The sequence below is a fragment of the Macaca thibetana genome, chromosome 7 (assembly GCF_024542745.1).
Source record: "Macaca thibetana thibetana isolate TM-01 chromosome 7, ASM2454274v1, whole genome shotgun sequence".
NCBI classification, from domain to species: Eukaryota; Metazoa; Chordata; class Mammalia; order Primates; family Cercopithecidae; genus Macaca; species Macaca thibetana.
This window is the reverse complement of record NC_065584.1, coordinates 39,946,494-39,962,843: the sequence shown is the minus strand read 5'-3', so window position 1 is coordinate 39,962,843 and position 16,350 is coordinate 39,946,494. Positions and strand designations below refer to the sequence as shown.

The 16,350-nt window shown below is 39.8% G+C and overlaps 2 protein-coding genes across 5 annotated transcripts in view; one reads left to right on the top strand and one right to left on the bottom strand.

Annotated features, from left to right (window-relative positions):
- VTI1B (vesicle transport through interaction with t-SNAREs 1B) overlaps window positions 1–16,350 on the bottom strand; it is a 125,804-nt gene that overhangs the window by 60,908 nt on the left and 48,546 nt on the right. The window lies entirely within an intron of this gene.
- Window positions 1–16,350, top strand: part of RDH12 (retinol dehydrogenase 12) — a 340,678-nt gene that overhangs the window by 314,243 nt on the left and 10,085 nt on the right. Inside the window, exon 2 of one of the 2 annotated variants that reach the window (XM_050797062.1) lies at window positions 14,591–14,785. In XM_050797062.1, the coding sequence (XP_050653019.1) occupies window positions 14,718–14,785 (68 nt within the window). In that variant the 5' untranslated portion in view covers window positions 14,591–14,717. Of the gene's footprint in view, window positions 1–14,497; window positions 14,786–16,350 lie in introns of those variants that run through there. The other variant, XM_050797061.1, reaches the window with a different exon arrangement.

The window sequence follows — 16,350 nt, the reverse complement described above, 5'->3', positions numbered from 1 at the left end:
GTTGTCTGTGGATGATGAAAGGTTTTAGGGCAGCCATAAAGAAACAATTGACAAGGAAATTTGTTATCTCTGTGGCATAAGATAATTTAACATAACAGTTATAATTATTACTGATAATATACACTAAGTCATATCAGAATTATAGGAGTTTCCCATGATTTTGGAACACACACCAGTAACATATTTATACAAATACAGCCCAAAGAAAACCAAACACCATTTCATATTTGACTCTGCTTTGGAGTCTAGGGAACCTGTTAATTTTATATATATATATATATATATATATATATATATATTTTTTTTTTTTTTTTTTTTTTTTTTTTTTTTGAGGTGGAATCTCATTCCATCACCAGGCTGGAGTGCAGTGGCACAATCTTGGCTCACAGCAACCTCTTCCCCTCGGGTTCAAGTGATTCTCCTGCCTCAGCCTCACAAGTAGCTGGGACTACAGGCACACGCCACTACACCCAGCTAATTTTCGTATTTTTAGTAAAGGCTGGGTTTCACCATGTTGGCCAGGATGGTCTCAATCTTTTGACCTCATGATCCCCCAGCTTTGGCCTCCCAAAGTGCTGGGATTACAGGCGTGAGCCACTGTGCCAGGTCCAACAATATCTTAAAGGATTAATTAGGTCAGAAAAAGACATAATTTATCATTTGATTTTGGAAAGTTTGTCAAATATCAAAGGTTTAAAACACTTGAAATAACAAAATAGAATTAATAGGCCATTGTGAAATAAGTTATTCATTTAACTCAAGGATTTCCAAAAAAAAAAAGGTGAAAACCTTCATTCTTTGAGAGAGGAGACTTAATTTTCCAAACAATAAGCCCTAATAAGAACAGCATGAAGTCAATTAAATTCATTTCTTAAAATTTTATAAACAATCTATAACATTCTAATCTTGACCATAAGATATAACTTTCATAAGCCTTTCATAACCTTTATAACCTTTAGGAGTTGGTTAATGCTTCAAGAAAACCTTGTTAATCTGACATAGAGGCCTGTATGCTGGTCTTGCATCAGTATGCCTTTGACATTAATGACTAACATGTAGAGAAACATAACTTATTTTATCTCTTAAAATTGGCCCTCACAATCTCACATGCCCATCTCTTCCATGATAGTCCCTGGGCCTTGAGGAGTTTAATAGCTTTAATTTCTGGCCCTGTGTTTCAGGAATGTAGTTTATTTTGATTGGCATCTTCGACCGGGCCCGAAGATTGGGCTTTAATGGCTGTCAGTGTTTAAAAAATTAGCAGGACTTGGGGTCCTTTTTAGGCCAAGGTGTCAAAGCCCTGTAACTCAGTGTCACAAGTACTTTAAAAGAGCATAAAGAGTATGAAAGGAAAATACCTTGGGCCCCCAAAATCACTAAGGAAATCTCAAGCTGGAAACTGCTTAGGGCAAACCTGTCTTCCATTCTGTTCAAAGTCACTCCTCTGCTCACTGAGATAGATACATTTGCCTCCTTTGGAAAGGCTAATCAGAAACTCAAAAGAATGTAATAGTTTGTTTATCACCTATTTGTGACCTGGATGCTCCCTCCCCACTTTGAGTCTTCCTGCCTTTGTTTTAAGTTATTCCACCTTTCCAGAGTGAACCAATGTACTTCTTACATATATTGATAGATGTCTCATGTCTCCCTAAATGTATAAAACCAAGCAGTGCCCTGACCACTTTGGGCACATGTCATCAGGACTTCCTGAGGCTGTGTCACAGGTGTGTCCTCAACCTTGGCAAAACAAACTTTCTAAATTAACTGAGACCTGTCTGAGATTTTCTGGGTTCACAAGAGAGATACACGGATGTAATAAACTTAATTAAAAAAAAGTTTTAATCTTTTTTCTAAGCAAACCAAACTTAATATGACAACTTGATCATATAAAAGTTTTTGGTTTTGTTTGTTTTATAAATCCGCTTATGGTGACTTACATAGACCGTTTGTGACATGCTTGGACTTTCCAGTTTGTCCTGAACATCCCTCCTTCTTAAATAACCAGTCATTTTACTCTAGGACTAAATTTACCATACAATATTCTTTTTCATATGAAATTATTTCTCTCTAAACTTTCTTACCAAAAAAAAAAACCTCTTTATTTTTATAACTTTCTTTACATTTCTTTTATTTCCTGGTTCCTTTTACCTTGTTTTATACATGGTCTTTAAATGAGCTTTGAATTAGACAAAAATTCTTCACTTTTTTTAAAGGACACAATTTTTTTTAGAAAGAATGTTTTCCTACAAATATATTTTGATTGGAAAATACCCAAATAATGAAATATCTATTATTTAATTTAATATAACTTTAGATTCTAAATTATGATGAATGTGTCTACAAGTATTTATTCTATTACATTTACCTAATTATTTTAATTGTTTACCTAGATTATTTATGAAAACTGTGATAGTCATCATTTAAAGTTATGGAACCACCATTGCAAAATTATAACTAAGACAGTGAAAAAGATTTAACTTAACTGACCCCATCTTGCTTTTAACTTTCAAGCTGTCCTTATTCATTCCTGGGCATAGGCCAAATAAACTTTGGGAGGAACTTAGTTTATAGTTTAGCTTTGAAACAAAGATGAGAACAAACCTTACTTCCTGTGGACTAGACTGCCTAAAGCCACAAAATTAAAGTTATGGTAATCTTACTAAATTTAAGATGTAGCTATTTTTATTAAACTAATATCAATGTCTTATTTATTAAAGATTACACAAGCAGAGATCATTCTGTTTTGGTCTGGGTTTATAGTTTTCTAATCCCTATGCCAAAGTTTGACATCTTATAGTATTTGGCAGGGATAAGTATGAAATTGCTTGATTAATAAATGCAAACAAAAATGTATGCTGGCAATTCTTAAGACATTTCTAATATTACTTTACCAATAATTTTAAAGCTAGATTATATATTAAATATTTTACTTAAGTTACATAAACTTGAAAAAGCTTTTGACTAGTCTTCCTTTTTCTGATAAAGTATTTGATTATTTAAGTGCTTTTATTTTTCTTTAAGCCAGCTAATTAGAACTCTTTTATATATTTTCAGTAGTGAAACATTGTGTACACAACACATAAATGCATTGACATATTAGTCATGCCGATAGAAGTACATCTTATAGATTCATAAAGACATTTTCTCTTTCCTGTCTTAGACTTTCAGATTCTTGATAACCTGTTTTACAACCCTAGGCAGTTGTCAGCTAAATAGCCTTAAATTTTCATATTAAAGGAAACAACTCAGCTGAAAAATCAAATAGCAAAATGTACACCATTAGGTACAAAGAGAAAAAGTCTGATGGTGCTAGAGGGATATTAAAGATGGATGTCAAATCAAACATAAAAATATAGAAAACTATCATAAGATTATATACAGAGATAAATTTTATTTAGATAAGGACTACCTATCTTTTTTTTTTCTTTTTTTTTTTGAGATGGAGTTTTGCTCTTGTTGCTCAGGCTGGAGTGCAATGCTGCGATCTAGGCTCACTGCAACCTCCTTCTCCCAGGTTCAAGTGATTGTCATGCCTCAGCCTCCTGAGTAGCTGGGATTACAGACATGTGCCACCATGCCCAGCTAATTTTTGTATTTTTAGTAGAGACAGGGTTTCATCATGTTGGCCAGGCTGGTTTTGAACTCCTAACCTCATGTGGTCCACACACCTTGGCCTCCCAAAGTGCTGGGATTACAGGCATGAACCACCGCACCTGGCCTGGGACTACCTGTCTTTTAACTGGATGTCTGAGCTCTGGGAGGAGCCCACACTGAATCCTGGGTCTCCAAAAAGGGAGAATTATTTTGAGGTTAAATCATGTGATGCTTTTGTAGTGCACTTAAAATGGTTTTTTGTTTGTTTGTTTGCTTTGTTTTTGTTTTTTAATAAAGACATTTCTAAGTGTCTAAACTACAGTCTTCCTTAAAAATTCCAGAGTGCCCTCTGTTGCAATAGCTATTAATGAAGAAAACAGATTCAGTCAACTGAGAAGAAAAACACTTTTGCAAAAAAAAAAAAAAAAAAAAAAAAAAAGGAGAAAGTCCTGGGAGAGAAAAGAAAACAAAAACAAAAACATGAAGGCTTTTTAAATACAAACACATCTTGGATGTTAACTTTTAATTAAGCTGACTTTTAACCATTGAGCTCCTTTTAAAAAATCTTTTAAAATCTCATTACTATATTTCATCTAGGACAAATTGCTGCTATTTCAGACGTACCAAATATCAGACCAGAAAGGGTTTGATTTAGGAGCCAAACTTAGGCTGTTGTGTGGTAGGGAAAAAAGAAGGCAAAACTTTAGCTATTGAACTTCAGGGTGGGGTGATAGCCATTGCTTTCAGTTGGCCTGGCTAGCAAAAAGGTGGCCTAGTTTTGTAAATAAAGCCCCTTTAGTAGTCAAAATAAAAAAATGTTCCCTTCTCTCTCTATTTTTTTTTTTCTTTTGCTGGCCATTTTTCTCCCAAACCACACCACCTTTTTGTGTGTGTGGGAATTTAACCACTTCAGAGGTCTTATTCCCCATAATTTGGAACTTTCCTCTGGATTTGATCAAGTTGGGTAGAGTTGATCAAACCCAAGGGGAAAAAGACTGAAACAACAACAAAAACAGAAACAAACAACAAAAACCAGTTAAGCAAAACAAAAGATCACACAACTTATATGATTACTGAGCACTCTAATGGTAAGGAGAAATTAAGACCAGCTGATTGTTAACTTTAGCCAAGACAAAACCCCAATTCAGCTACTTACCTAGAGGTGGGTCTCAGGCTGAAGATGGCTGTCTATCATCCTAGAAGCAGAAAAAACAACAACAACAACAACAACCTCCTCTTCGTTATTGGAAGTGAGCTCAAACTCCATGAAGGGGTTACCTGCCTTCCATCGTCATGGAAGCAGAAAAACTTGCCTTTCTTATTGAAAGCAAGTAAAATTCCAAAAAAAAAAGAGAAGTTGTACAGCAAAATAAACTTCAGATCTTGACCAAATTTTGGGACATGAGGGATTCTCTGGAGGGGATATTCCCAGACCTCAGCAAATTGTCCTGTTGGTTTGAGACATAAAGTTAGCTCGTGCTGGTACCAGGCACCCATAGGACATTTGTCAAAGGTCAGGGGCATCTGCATTCAGAATCCCTTTGTGGTTACCTAAATGTAAACCCAGAAAATTTGAGAAAGGTTTCAGTTAATTTGGAAAGTTTATTTTGCCAAGGGTGAGGGTGCATACCCAAGATACAGCCTCGGGAGGTCCTGACGACGTGTGTCCAAGGTGGTCAGAGCAGAGTTTGGTTTTATACATTCTAGGGAGACATGAGACATCAATCAATATATGTAAAATGAACATCAGTTTGGTCCGGAAAGCCGGGACAACTCAAAGCAGAGAGGGGGCTTCCAAGTCACAGGTAGGTGAGAGAAAATCAGCTGCATTATTTTGAGTTTCTGTCTAGCCTTTTCAAAGAGGCAATCAGATATGCATTTATCTTAGTGAGCAGAGGGATGACTTTGAATAGAATGCGAAGCAGGTTTGCCCTAAACAGTTCCTGGCTTGAATTTTCCCTTTAGTTTGGTGATTTGGGAAGCCCAAATGTTTTCCTTTCATAGTAGCAACTATTAGATTTTTAAAAATCATAATTTCCTATTTACTTTTCTCTTGTAATTAACCTCTTGCTTTACTTTGAAACAGGATCTCGCTCCATCTCCCAGGCTGGAGTGCAGTGGTGTGATCACAGCTCTCTGCAGTCTCCACCTTCAGAGCTCAACCTCTCCTCCTGCCTCAGCCTCTCAAGTAGCAGGGACTGTAGGAGTGCACACCACGCCCAGTTAATTTTTTTCCCACTTTTTTTTAGTAGAGACGAGATCTGATTATGTTGCTCTTGGTCTCAAACTCTTTGCCTCAATCAGTCCTCCTGCCTCGGTCTCCCAAAATGCTGGGATTATAGGTGTGAGCCTCTGTGCCCAGCCTTGTTTTATTTTTGTACCTAATATTTATTCATAGTTTTATATTCTTTTTATTAAAAAGAGCTCCCTAGCCTTTCAAAAGGAACTGCCATCTTCGGTAATTCTCCAAAACAACAAACACTCAGGGAAAGAGGAGGGACACCAATATATGGTCTCTAGGCCTTTTAGAAAACATGGAGTTGTTCCTTTGGCCACATCCATGCAAATCTACAAGAAAGGTTATGTTGTAGACATCAAGGGAATGGGAACTGTTCAAAAATGCCCCACACATGTTACCATGGCATTGGGGACTGAAATAGGATATAAAGTTGAAAAGAAGCTAAGGGATTTTTGAAATTAAATGTTAGGGAATTTTTTTTAAATAAAAGAGGGCCAATAAGCCCAGGCCTTACACCTACACTGTGGTGAGGTGGTCAGGATGGCAGGGGCAAAGCTGTGCAAAGCTTCTGCCAACTCAAGGCATTCACTGAATGCCCCACACATGTTACCAAGGCAAAACTGGAAGAGCCTATCAACAGTGTTCCCCAGCATGCTGTTGGCATTGTTGGACACAAACAAGTTAAAGGCAAGATTCTTGCTGAGAGAATTAATGTTTTATTGAGCATATTAAGCAGTCTAAGAGCCAAGATAGCTTCCTGAAACTGTTGTAACCAAGCGAGTCATAGAGAAATGTCACACTCTGAGACGAATTCAGGAGTCCTTTATTAGCTGGCGACCGAGAGACGGCTAGTGCTCAAAATTCTCTCAGCCCCGAAGAAGGGGCTAGATTTTCTTTTATACTTTGGTTTAGAAAGGGGAGGGGCGGAGTCTAGTTAAAACGATCTTACAGAAGTAAAGTGGGCAAAAAGTTAAAAGGATAAATGGTTACAGGTAAGCAAACAGTTCCAGGTGCCGTGGCTTTAAATCTATCACAAGGTGATAGATGCGGGGCTTTGGGTGCTATCAACCGGACACAAATGCGGGGGCTTAGGGTACTATCAACCAGGCGAATTCCTGGGAACTGCGGATATAGCTTGCCACAGTATCTTATCAGTTAATTGCATTCTTGGATGTGCTGGGAGTCAGCTCGCACAAATTAAGTCCTAGAGGAAGAAGAGTGGGCAAGGGGCTGCAAGTGAAGGAACCAAGATGCAGTCTGTCTGGCTCTCTTAGTTAAGGGAGAGTCAATTCAGGTCAAAACAAGGTAGGGTATCACAAAACATGTAAAGGAAAAGGATCAGAAAAAGAAGGAAGCAAAAGAGAAAAGTACCTGAAGTGCCAGCCTTCTCCACTTTGTGAAGCTCACTTTGTGAGAACCAATGGAAAGAAGCCTAAGTTGCTGGGACCTGTTCCCTGCGAATTCATAGCATAATAGCTGTAAAAACAAAAAAACAAAAAAACAACTAAAGAAAAGAGCCCCCTAAATCGGATAGACTTCAGGCCCTACAATATCCAGATCTACTTCTGATGATGTTTTATTTCATAAGCTGGGCAGTAAGTCATGGTGAGTATTCTTTAAATGATTCTCTATATTATTTGGTTTACTCCAAACACAAACTAGTAAAACATTTTGTCTAAGAGGCTTTGTTTTCTTTATCTGTCCTGGTCCTGATGTTGGATGCCTATGACTTCACTGATTGCTGTAAGCCCTTGAGTTGGCAGAAGCTTTGCACAGCTTTGCTTCTGCCATCCTGAGCACCTCACCACAGTGCAGGTGTAAGGCCTGGGCTTATCGGCCCTCTTTTATTTAAAAAAATTTCCCAACGTTTAATTGCAAAAGTCCCTTAGCTTCATTTCTACTTTATTTCAGTTCCCAATGCCAGTTTGTTTTTTTCTAAGTATCTTCTGAAGGAGTGACTCACCATTCACTTCTATTGGAATCCAAATTTTGCAATATTCACAAAGTTGCAAATAATTAAATTAGGATATCTTAGAATCTCATAACCAGGGAGAGATTACTGTAAACTCAACCATATTCACCACTATTTATTGCATATCTGCTTCGTGCAAACCTTGGTTCCATGTGCTGGGGGAACACAAATGTAGACCTTATTTCTGTCCCTGAGTTGGTGAGATAAGAAGTTGCCTAGAGGCCAGGCGCAATGGCTCACGCCTGTAATCCCAGCACTTAGGGAGGCCAGGCAGGCAGATCACGAGGTCAGGAGATCGAGACCATCCTGGCTAACACAGTGAAACCTCGTCTCTACTAAAAATATAAAAAAAATTAGCCAGGTGTGGTGGCGGGTGCCTGTAGTCCCAGCTGCTCTGGAGACTGAGGCAGGAGAATGGCGTGAACCCGGGAGGCAGAGCTTGCAGTGAGCCGAGATCACGCCACAGCACTCTAGCCTGGGCGACAGAGCGAGACTCTGTCTCAAAAAAAAAAAAAAAAAAAAAAAAAAGAAGTTGCCTAACTAAGTTATAAGTCAAACCATTGTGACTGCTGTACAGAAAAGGCAAATATAGTGTATGGGAGCAAGAAAAGTGGATGATTGATTAGGATGGGTGAAAGCTGCAGAGAGGAGACATTTAAGTTGGACCTTAAACACAATAAAAGATTTCTTCACCTGAAAACAAATTCCATTTATGTTAGAAAGTTTTTAAAAAAGTGAATATGGCAATTTATAACAAATTTTCATTTTGAAATGTTGTGCTTCTTGATTTTCCATGACAGGGAGCGTGTGCATACACATGTGTTTGTGTGTGTGTCTGCATGTGTACTTCCATTACATTTTAATCTGAACATTTTCAAACATGTATAATAGTTTCAAGAATTTTACAGGCTGAGCGTGGTGGCTCACACTTGTAATCTCAGCACTTTGGGAGGCCGAGGCCAGCGTATCACTTGAGGCCAGGAATTCGAGGCCAGCCTGGTTAACATGGTGAAACCTCATCTCTACTGAAAATACAAAAAGTAGCCAGGTGCAGTGGTGGGCACCTGTGGGTCCAGCTATTCAGGAGGCTGAGGCAGGAGAATTGCTTGAGCCTGGGAGGCGGAGTTTGCAGCAAGCAGATATCACACCACTGCACTCTCAGCCTTGGTGACAGAGTGAGACTCCATCTCAAAAAAAAAAAAAAAAAAAGAAGTTTACAATAAACATCCATATATCCATTATCCAGATTCTACATTAACATTTTACTATACCAGTTTTATCACATATATAAAACAAATATAGTGAAACACCTGCTTTACTTCCTTCTATCAATCTATTTTATTACTGTACTTCAAAGTAAATTACAGACATCAGTACCCTTCCCCTTTAAGAAATTCAGTATGTATATATATTATTCATTAACTAGAGTTCAATATGTATTTAGCTTTTTTTCCTTTGGATGTAAAATTTATATACAGTGAGCTGCACAAGTCTTCGGTATATATTTGCTGTTTTGACAAAGGCATAGACTCATGTAACCCAAACGCCTGTTGAGAGATAGAACATTTCCATCGTCTCAGAAAGCCACTCAGTGGAGGTGTGTTTTTGAAGTCTATGTGGACGCAGATCCCAGGCATTGTAGACTAATGGAGTGATTAGAGGTAAACAGAATTAAGCTGGGAGAAGGTAAAGTTTCGAAGGACAAAAGGATTAGTAGATGGCCAGCATCCCAGGCCCTGAGAGGATATTAATAACTTGCTGTGGACAGTAAGCAGGTTAGCTTGGCTACAGCTGAGTGAAAGGCATGGGATACTAAGTAAAACGTTACTGTGCTCTAATCCTTTTCAATACTACATACAACAGGGTTATCCTGTAGGCTTACATTCTGGAGGGCAGTGGTTCCCAAATGGGGGTGATTTTGCCCCATAGTGGACAGTTGGCAATGCCTGGAGACATTTTTGATTGTCACAAGGGGATAGTAGTGCTCCAGGCATCTTAGTGGGTAAAGGCCAGGGATGCTGCTAAACATCCTCCTTTACACAGAACAGCCACTCACGGGAAAGAATTATCAGGCTCAAAATGTCAATAGACTGGGCATGGTGGTTCCTTCCTGTAATCCCAGCACTTTGAGAGACCAAGGTGGAAGGATCACATGAGCCCAGGAGTTCAAGACCAGCATGGGCATCATAGTGAGACCGTGTCTCTCTATATATAATTTTTTAATATCAATAGTGCGTGCTGTGAGTTAAGAGTAAGGGTTGCTGATCCATAGGGGGAAAAATCAATGAAAGTTACATACCAGCAGCAAAAATTATTTTTCTTTGAGAAAGACAGTGTGTTTATTTCAGCTTTTAAAATCAAGAAAAAGGAACAATAAGCCATTATTATTGGTTTAAAAATATACAGAAAAAAGTGCTTCCATTTTGGTTTGCTGTTTAGGGTCAGGGCATGGGAAGAGGCAGCAAGTTCCTCATGGCTGGAAATGGAAATAACTGCGGTGCTGTACAAGCTCCTTAGGGAAGTCAGGCAGGGGTTGCAGTAGAAAGATGGAATCTGTCATCTTCCACCTGTCTCATCTGGCTTCCAAAATATGTGATTTGAAAAATAGGGAAAAGGAGAAGGAGGAAAGAAGGAAGAGAAAGAGAGGCTTACAGTTTGCCCTCTCACTCTAGTTTGTAAAAGGCTCCATTCTTAGCAGAGTATCCATGACAGGGATAACCAGGAGACTAGTACAGTATGAGCTGCTAGATGATTTATGACCAAAGGTCAAATCAGCAAGCAGCTTCCCAGCTCTGCTTCATAGCATGTGATCTCCACACATCCCTGCCTCAGTGTCAGCCCTGGGAGGATGGCTGATCTGGGAACTTGACCTGTGATTCACTCATGGTGAGACTAGAGGAGGATCCTTCTCAAAGGTGTTGTAAGTGATGAGTGCTTTGTCATCACTGAATTTCAGGCCCATTCCTGCACTGGTTCCTCTGGTGTTTTCATCTCTTTCTCTCTGTGACTTATATCTATATCTGTCTCAGATTGAAAATCCCTGAAGAGCAGGTATCCTATTGGTCCCTGGCTTTTTTGATGTTGATTACAATGAAGTGGGTGATGATTATGGCTTTGCTTATGTGACAAAGCGTGTTTAAGAATGTCTCAATACCAGTTTGAGAAATAGCTTTATTTGTGATATTGCAGTGATTAATTTAACAAAGATAAACATGTCAGTTGTTGCAAAGTGATATGGTTTTTGAGAGAAATTAAGGCCATTGGGGCAGAGATAAATTGATAAAAGTTTATTGGAAGCCAAATGTGAGAATCTATCCAGTAAGATGCACCAACAAAGTTGGGCATGTTCCAACATCTTTTACAAGTTGAAATGCTTTTATAAGACCGTTTAGGAGAAGGAAGGGGGACTCCTCATATCGGAGTTATCCTTTTCCATTGGCGGGTACAATACAGAGGTTACAATCATTGCCTATGGATGACAGCGTACAGGCTAAAATGTTTTATGCACAAGACAATCAGTAAAAGCAAATCAGCAGAGCTTTATGATTTAGTCCTTTTGAAAAGAACACAAAACGGTGTCCTTTTCAATGTCAGTATTAATCAGTAACCTGATAATTAATCAATACATAGTTTGAGGAACTCGCGATAGAATTTGAGTGACTCACAATAAAATTCTTTACTCAGAGACAGGATGTAAGCCATCAGTCTTAAGACCTTTTCCAAGCAGTTCATTTGGAAGCCTGTGAAATGTGTCCTGTAAGTTGTCAGGGTGTTTTTGCTGAAAACATTATTTGTTTTTTCTTTTCTTTTTTTTTTTAGAGACAAGGTCTTGCTCTGTTGCCCAGGCTGGAGTGTAGTGGCATGATCATGGCTCACTGCAGCCTCAACCTTCTGGGCTCAAGTGATCCTTCTGCCTCAGCCTCCCAAGTAGCTGGGACCACAGTCTGTGCCACCAGGCCAGCTAATTTTCAGTTTTCTTTTTTGTAGAGATGGTGATCTCACTACGTTGCCCAGGCTGGTCTTGAACTTCTGGTCTCACATGATCCTCCTGCCTCGGTCTCCCAAAGTGCAGGAATTACAGATGTAAGCCACAGTGCCCAACCAAAATGTAATGTTTATTTACGTAAATTATTTATTTATTCTGTTTCTTAATTATTTATTCTTTTTATACAGCTGTATACTATCTATTATGTGGCTTTACTATTGATGGACATTTAGGAGGTTTCCAAACTTTTGCTATTATATACAATGCAATAATGGTAACCTTATAAATACATGGTAGTAGAATGTTTAGGTGAATGAGTGCATGCACAGCTTTACTAGACATTACAATACTTCTCTCTACAGAGACTGTAACAATGGACTCTCCCACGAGCAATGCATCCACATTATTTCTTCACATGCTTGCCAGTAGATCATACTACAATCTTTTTGACCTTTGGCAATCTGAAAAGTGAAAAGTGGCTCCCAGTGTAATTTTATTTTGCATCTCTCATATGAGCGAGGGTGAAGAGACACTTGTATTTCCTTTTTTGTAAACTGCTCTTTCAATTGGGTTGTTATTCCTTTTCTTATTGAGTTGTAGGTGTTCTTTATCTACTAAACCAATTAGTCTCTTGTCTTCAAAGCCTGTTATCAATATTTCCCCCCAGTTTCTCATTTATCTTGCCTTGTGTATGATGGTTTCTGTCATGCTCATTTTTTAAATTTTAGTTTTTGATTTCCTGTCTTACTAGAAAGGTCTTACTACCCTAAAAATGTGTCCAGTGGTTCTTCTTAATACTTCAGTGGTTTCATTTTTCATATTTATGTCTTTGAGCTATTAGAATTTTGGAAGGATCAAGTTTGCTTTTTCCCAACTGGATACCTAGGTGCTACTATATCCCCATGTGTATTTGGGTCTATTTCTTGCCTTTCCATTCTGTTCTATTGATGTGTCTGTCTATTCACGTACCTGGACTTAATAGTATGGTTTAACATTTTGGTACAACTTATCAATGATCTGATGGTGGTTTTTAGATTATAATATTTAACATTTTATTTTAGCAAAGTGTTTGTATATTTTTGTAATTCTAGATGCCTTACGGTGCTTCTAATATCTTCTCTCCAGAGGACTGCATACTGTTCTTAAGGACTCTCTGCTTCCTGGACAAGCTAAAGATAAGGTGAGTATCATCTTCATAAATGCAAAGATCTTAGATTTGAGTCCAGAAGTGTCTGCTGGGAATGATCTGATCACTCCTTGTTCTGTTGGTCAGGTCCATGGGTTTCCCCAGGGGCAGAAATGTGTCTTCCTAGTATGTTGCACAATTCCTGGTGCAGAGAAACACTCAGTAAGTGTGTGTTGAGGATGAATTGACGAATAAGGACGTGAACACCTGCCTGCCACAGAAGTCTTCTTTCATGCATGGGTATTCCTGAAGGCTCCTCTGGCTTCACAGGAAGGGAAAGAACTGGGAAATTATTCCTGGGGTCCTGTCCCAGCTCTTTGCCTATTCTCCTGTCCAAGAGAGGAACACAGAGCGAGGAAGGGCAATGAATCCCATTTACCCTCTTCCCATCTCACACACATCCAGAGGCATGATCCTAGCTCACTTCAACCTTGACCTCTGAGCTCAAGTGATCCTCCTTACTCACTCTCCCAAGTAGCTAGGATTACAGGCAAGCACCACCACGCCCAGCTAATTTTTTGTAGAGACAGGGTCTCACCATGTTGCCTAAGCTGGGTCTTGAACTCCTGGCCTCAAGTGATTCCCCTACCTTGAGCTCTCTACCAGCATTTTCTTGTATTTCCCCTCATCAATAGCATTCAACTGAAACATCACCCACGTTCATCATCGCTCCCTTTTCTACACCATGGCCTTGAGTAAAGCAAGGGAGATAGGAATCAGAACAGCTAACCATAACTGCTGACTCTTATACACTGTTTAGCATATGCTAGTTTCATTTTCCACCAATGTAATAATTGAACACTTAAAACAAGTGGGGATATATATATATATATCATATATGGTTTTATATATATGTAAACTATATATATATAAACTATATATATGTAAACTATATATATGTATAATCATGCCCATTGTAGAAGTGAGAAAACTGAGTTAACAGAGAGGTTTAGTAACTTGCCCAGGGCCATGGAGCTTTTAAATAGATTCAGCGGTAGAGTCCATGCACTTAAACACCACACCCTTTCCTTGTAATATGCATGTGCGTGTGTTAACTTCATTGAAGTATACTATAAATTGCAGAAAACTGCACAAGTCGAAAGCATATGACTCAGCAGATTTTCACAAAGTGAGCACACCTGTCTACTATCACCCGGATGAAGTAACAGAACACTCTCAACCCTCCAGGGGTTCCAGTCATCTCTCTCCCAGTCACTGCCCCCTCCTCCCTAAGGTTAATCGCTCTTCTGACTTCTCTCGCCATTCTTCTGGGAGTTTCCTTCCTGTCCTATTTTAATCCACCGGTATTTTAAGCATCATGGGGTTTGTGGCTAAAGTTAGAAATATTCTATACAGTCCATCATACAGTAGGGGTGGCAGTGGTTGGGAGAACACATTTCCTAGAGAAGAGAAACAATTGAGGATGGGGGATTTAGGGGGTACTTGCTTTAGTTTACCCACATTCTCTTTGCCAGTAAACCTAAGTAAGCTTCTAACCTTGCCTCCGTCCCCTCCCCGCCAGGACTACATCTCCCAGCAGGCTGTGCTCTGACAGCTCTCGGATTTAAATAGGATTCTGGGCTCTGCTCAGAGTCAGGCTGCTGCTGAGCACCCAGGACGGAGAGGAGCAGAGAAGCAGCAGAAGCAGCCAAGAGCTGGAGCCAGATCAGGAGCCTGAGCCAGAGCTGGGGTTGAAGCTGGAGCAGCAGCAAAAGCAACAGCAGCTACAGAAGTTGGAAGGATGCTGGTCACCTTGGGACTGCTCACCTCTTTCTTCTCGTTCCTGTATGTGGTAGCTCCATCCATCAGGTTTGTCTTAATTCAGCAACTCAAATAATCGTTTACAAAGACCTGCACTGGAAGCCGGTTCTCAGCTGCTGAAAGAACAGAAAGGGAAGGAGGCTGACGGAGAGAAAGTCAGAGCAGGAAAAGCAGAAAGGAAGGGGGTGCTGTGGCTACCATGGTGGAAAACCAGAAGGAAGCATCTGCAGCTGGGTAGAGGTGGGGCTGAGTTCTGGCCCCACCTGAGCTCTGGGGAGAGTTCTACTGCCAGCGGAAGGCTGCGTGGATGACTGTCAAGTAGCTCAACAGACACCTTAGGTGGGAGTCCTTGCTTTTTCATTTTATTCCTTTGGGTGTCTCTGAAGAATTCAGAGACTCTGTCCCTATTCAAGGTGGCCCTGCTGGCTTGTCATGCTGTTAAGTACCAGGTAGTTTGGGAATGAAACGAACTCTCTTCCCTTTAAGACTACCCTCAATTAGTGTTTTGGGATGACTCTTTTGCTGTGGGATTTCTAGAGGTGTCAAATAAATGTGCGTTCTAAGTGGAGAATATTTTAATTTCTTCTTTTTTATTTTTGCTCTGTCACCCCAGGGTGGAGTGCGTTGGTGTGATCATAGCTCACTGCAGCCTTGAACTCTTGGGCTCAAGCAATCCTCCTGCCTCAGCCTCCGAGTAGCTGGGAATATAGGCATGTGCCACTACACCCAGCTACTTTTTAAATTTTTTGTGGAGATAGGGGTCTCACTATGTTGCCCAGGCTGCTCTCAAACTCCTGGGCTCAAGCGACCCTCCCCCACGTTGGCCTCCCAAGATGTTGGGATTACAGGCATGAGCCACTGGGCTCAGCCTAAAAAATTTCTGATGATAAAGGAGGTTAAATGGACCTACCAAGGGCAGTGTTATTCTAGGTTCTCCATAGAGATCTGGGTTCAAGTCCCACTTCTGCCACCAGTATGTGACATGAACCTCTCTGAGCCTCAGTTTTCTCTACTGTTATGTGGAAATAATACTGGAGAAGTTGAGAGGATTAAAATAAATTACATATGGAAAGTGCCTAGCCTAGTAATTGGCAGTCAGATGTTGTGCAGGAAATGTTAGTTCTGCTCCTCTGTATTCTGTTTTGGGACCTGTGAAGTCAATTTCGTGTAAAAGAGTGCTCTCTGCCCAGAGATCTGAAAAAAGGAGATTTTATTTCTGTTTGCCATAGGCCAGAATGAAATCTCTAATACAATGGCTGAAAGCCTTGGAAATGCCCCACTCCCTAAAACTGGAGAGGCAGCCTAAGATCAGTACCCGTGTATGCCATCCCCCAGAGTGCTAAGAGCAGTACCTGTGTATCACCCACCACAGAGTGCTATTCATCAGTTACTCATGATAATGGTTACTGAATATTGACTCCGCTAATGTTTATCATGCGTATGTTTTGAATGTAGGTTAGAGGGGAAAGCTTTCCTCTGGAACCTCTAGAGATAAGAGCTAGATGTATTTATTATCTAACAGGGAAAATCTCCATTGGCCCTGACTAGAGCGTTTACTCTGTTTGCTAATATGATTATTTGTGGCTTCTGGGCAAGTGACCTTCCCACCTGCA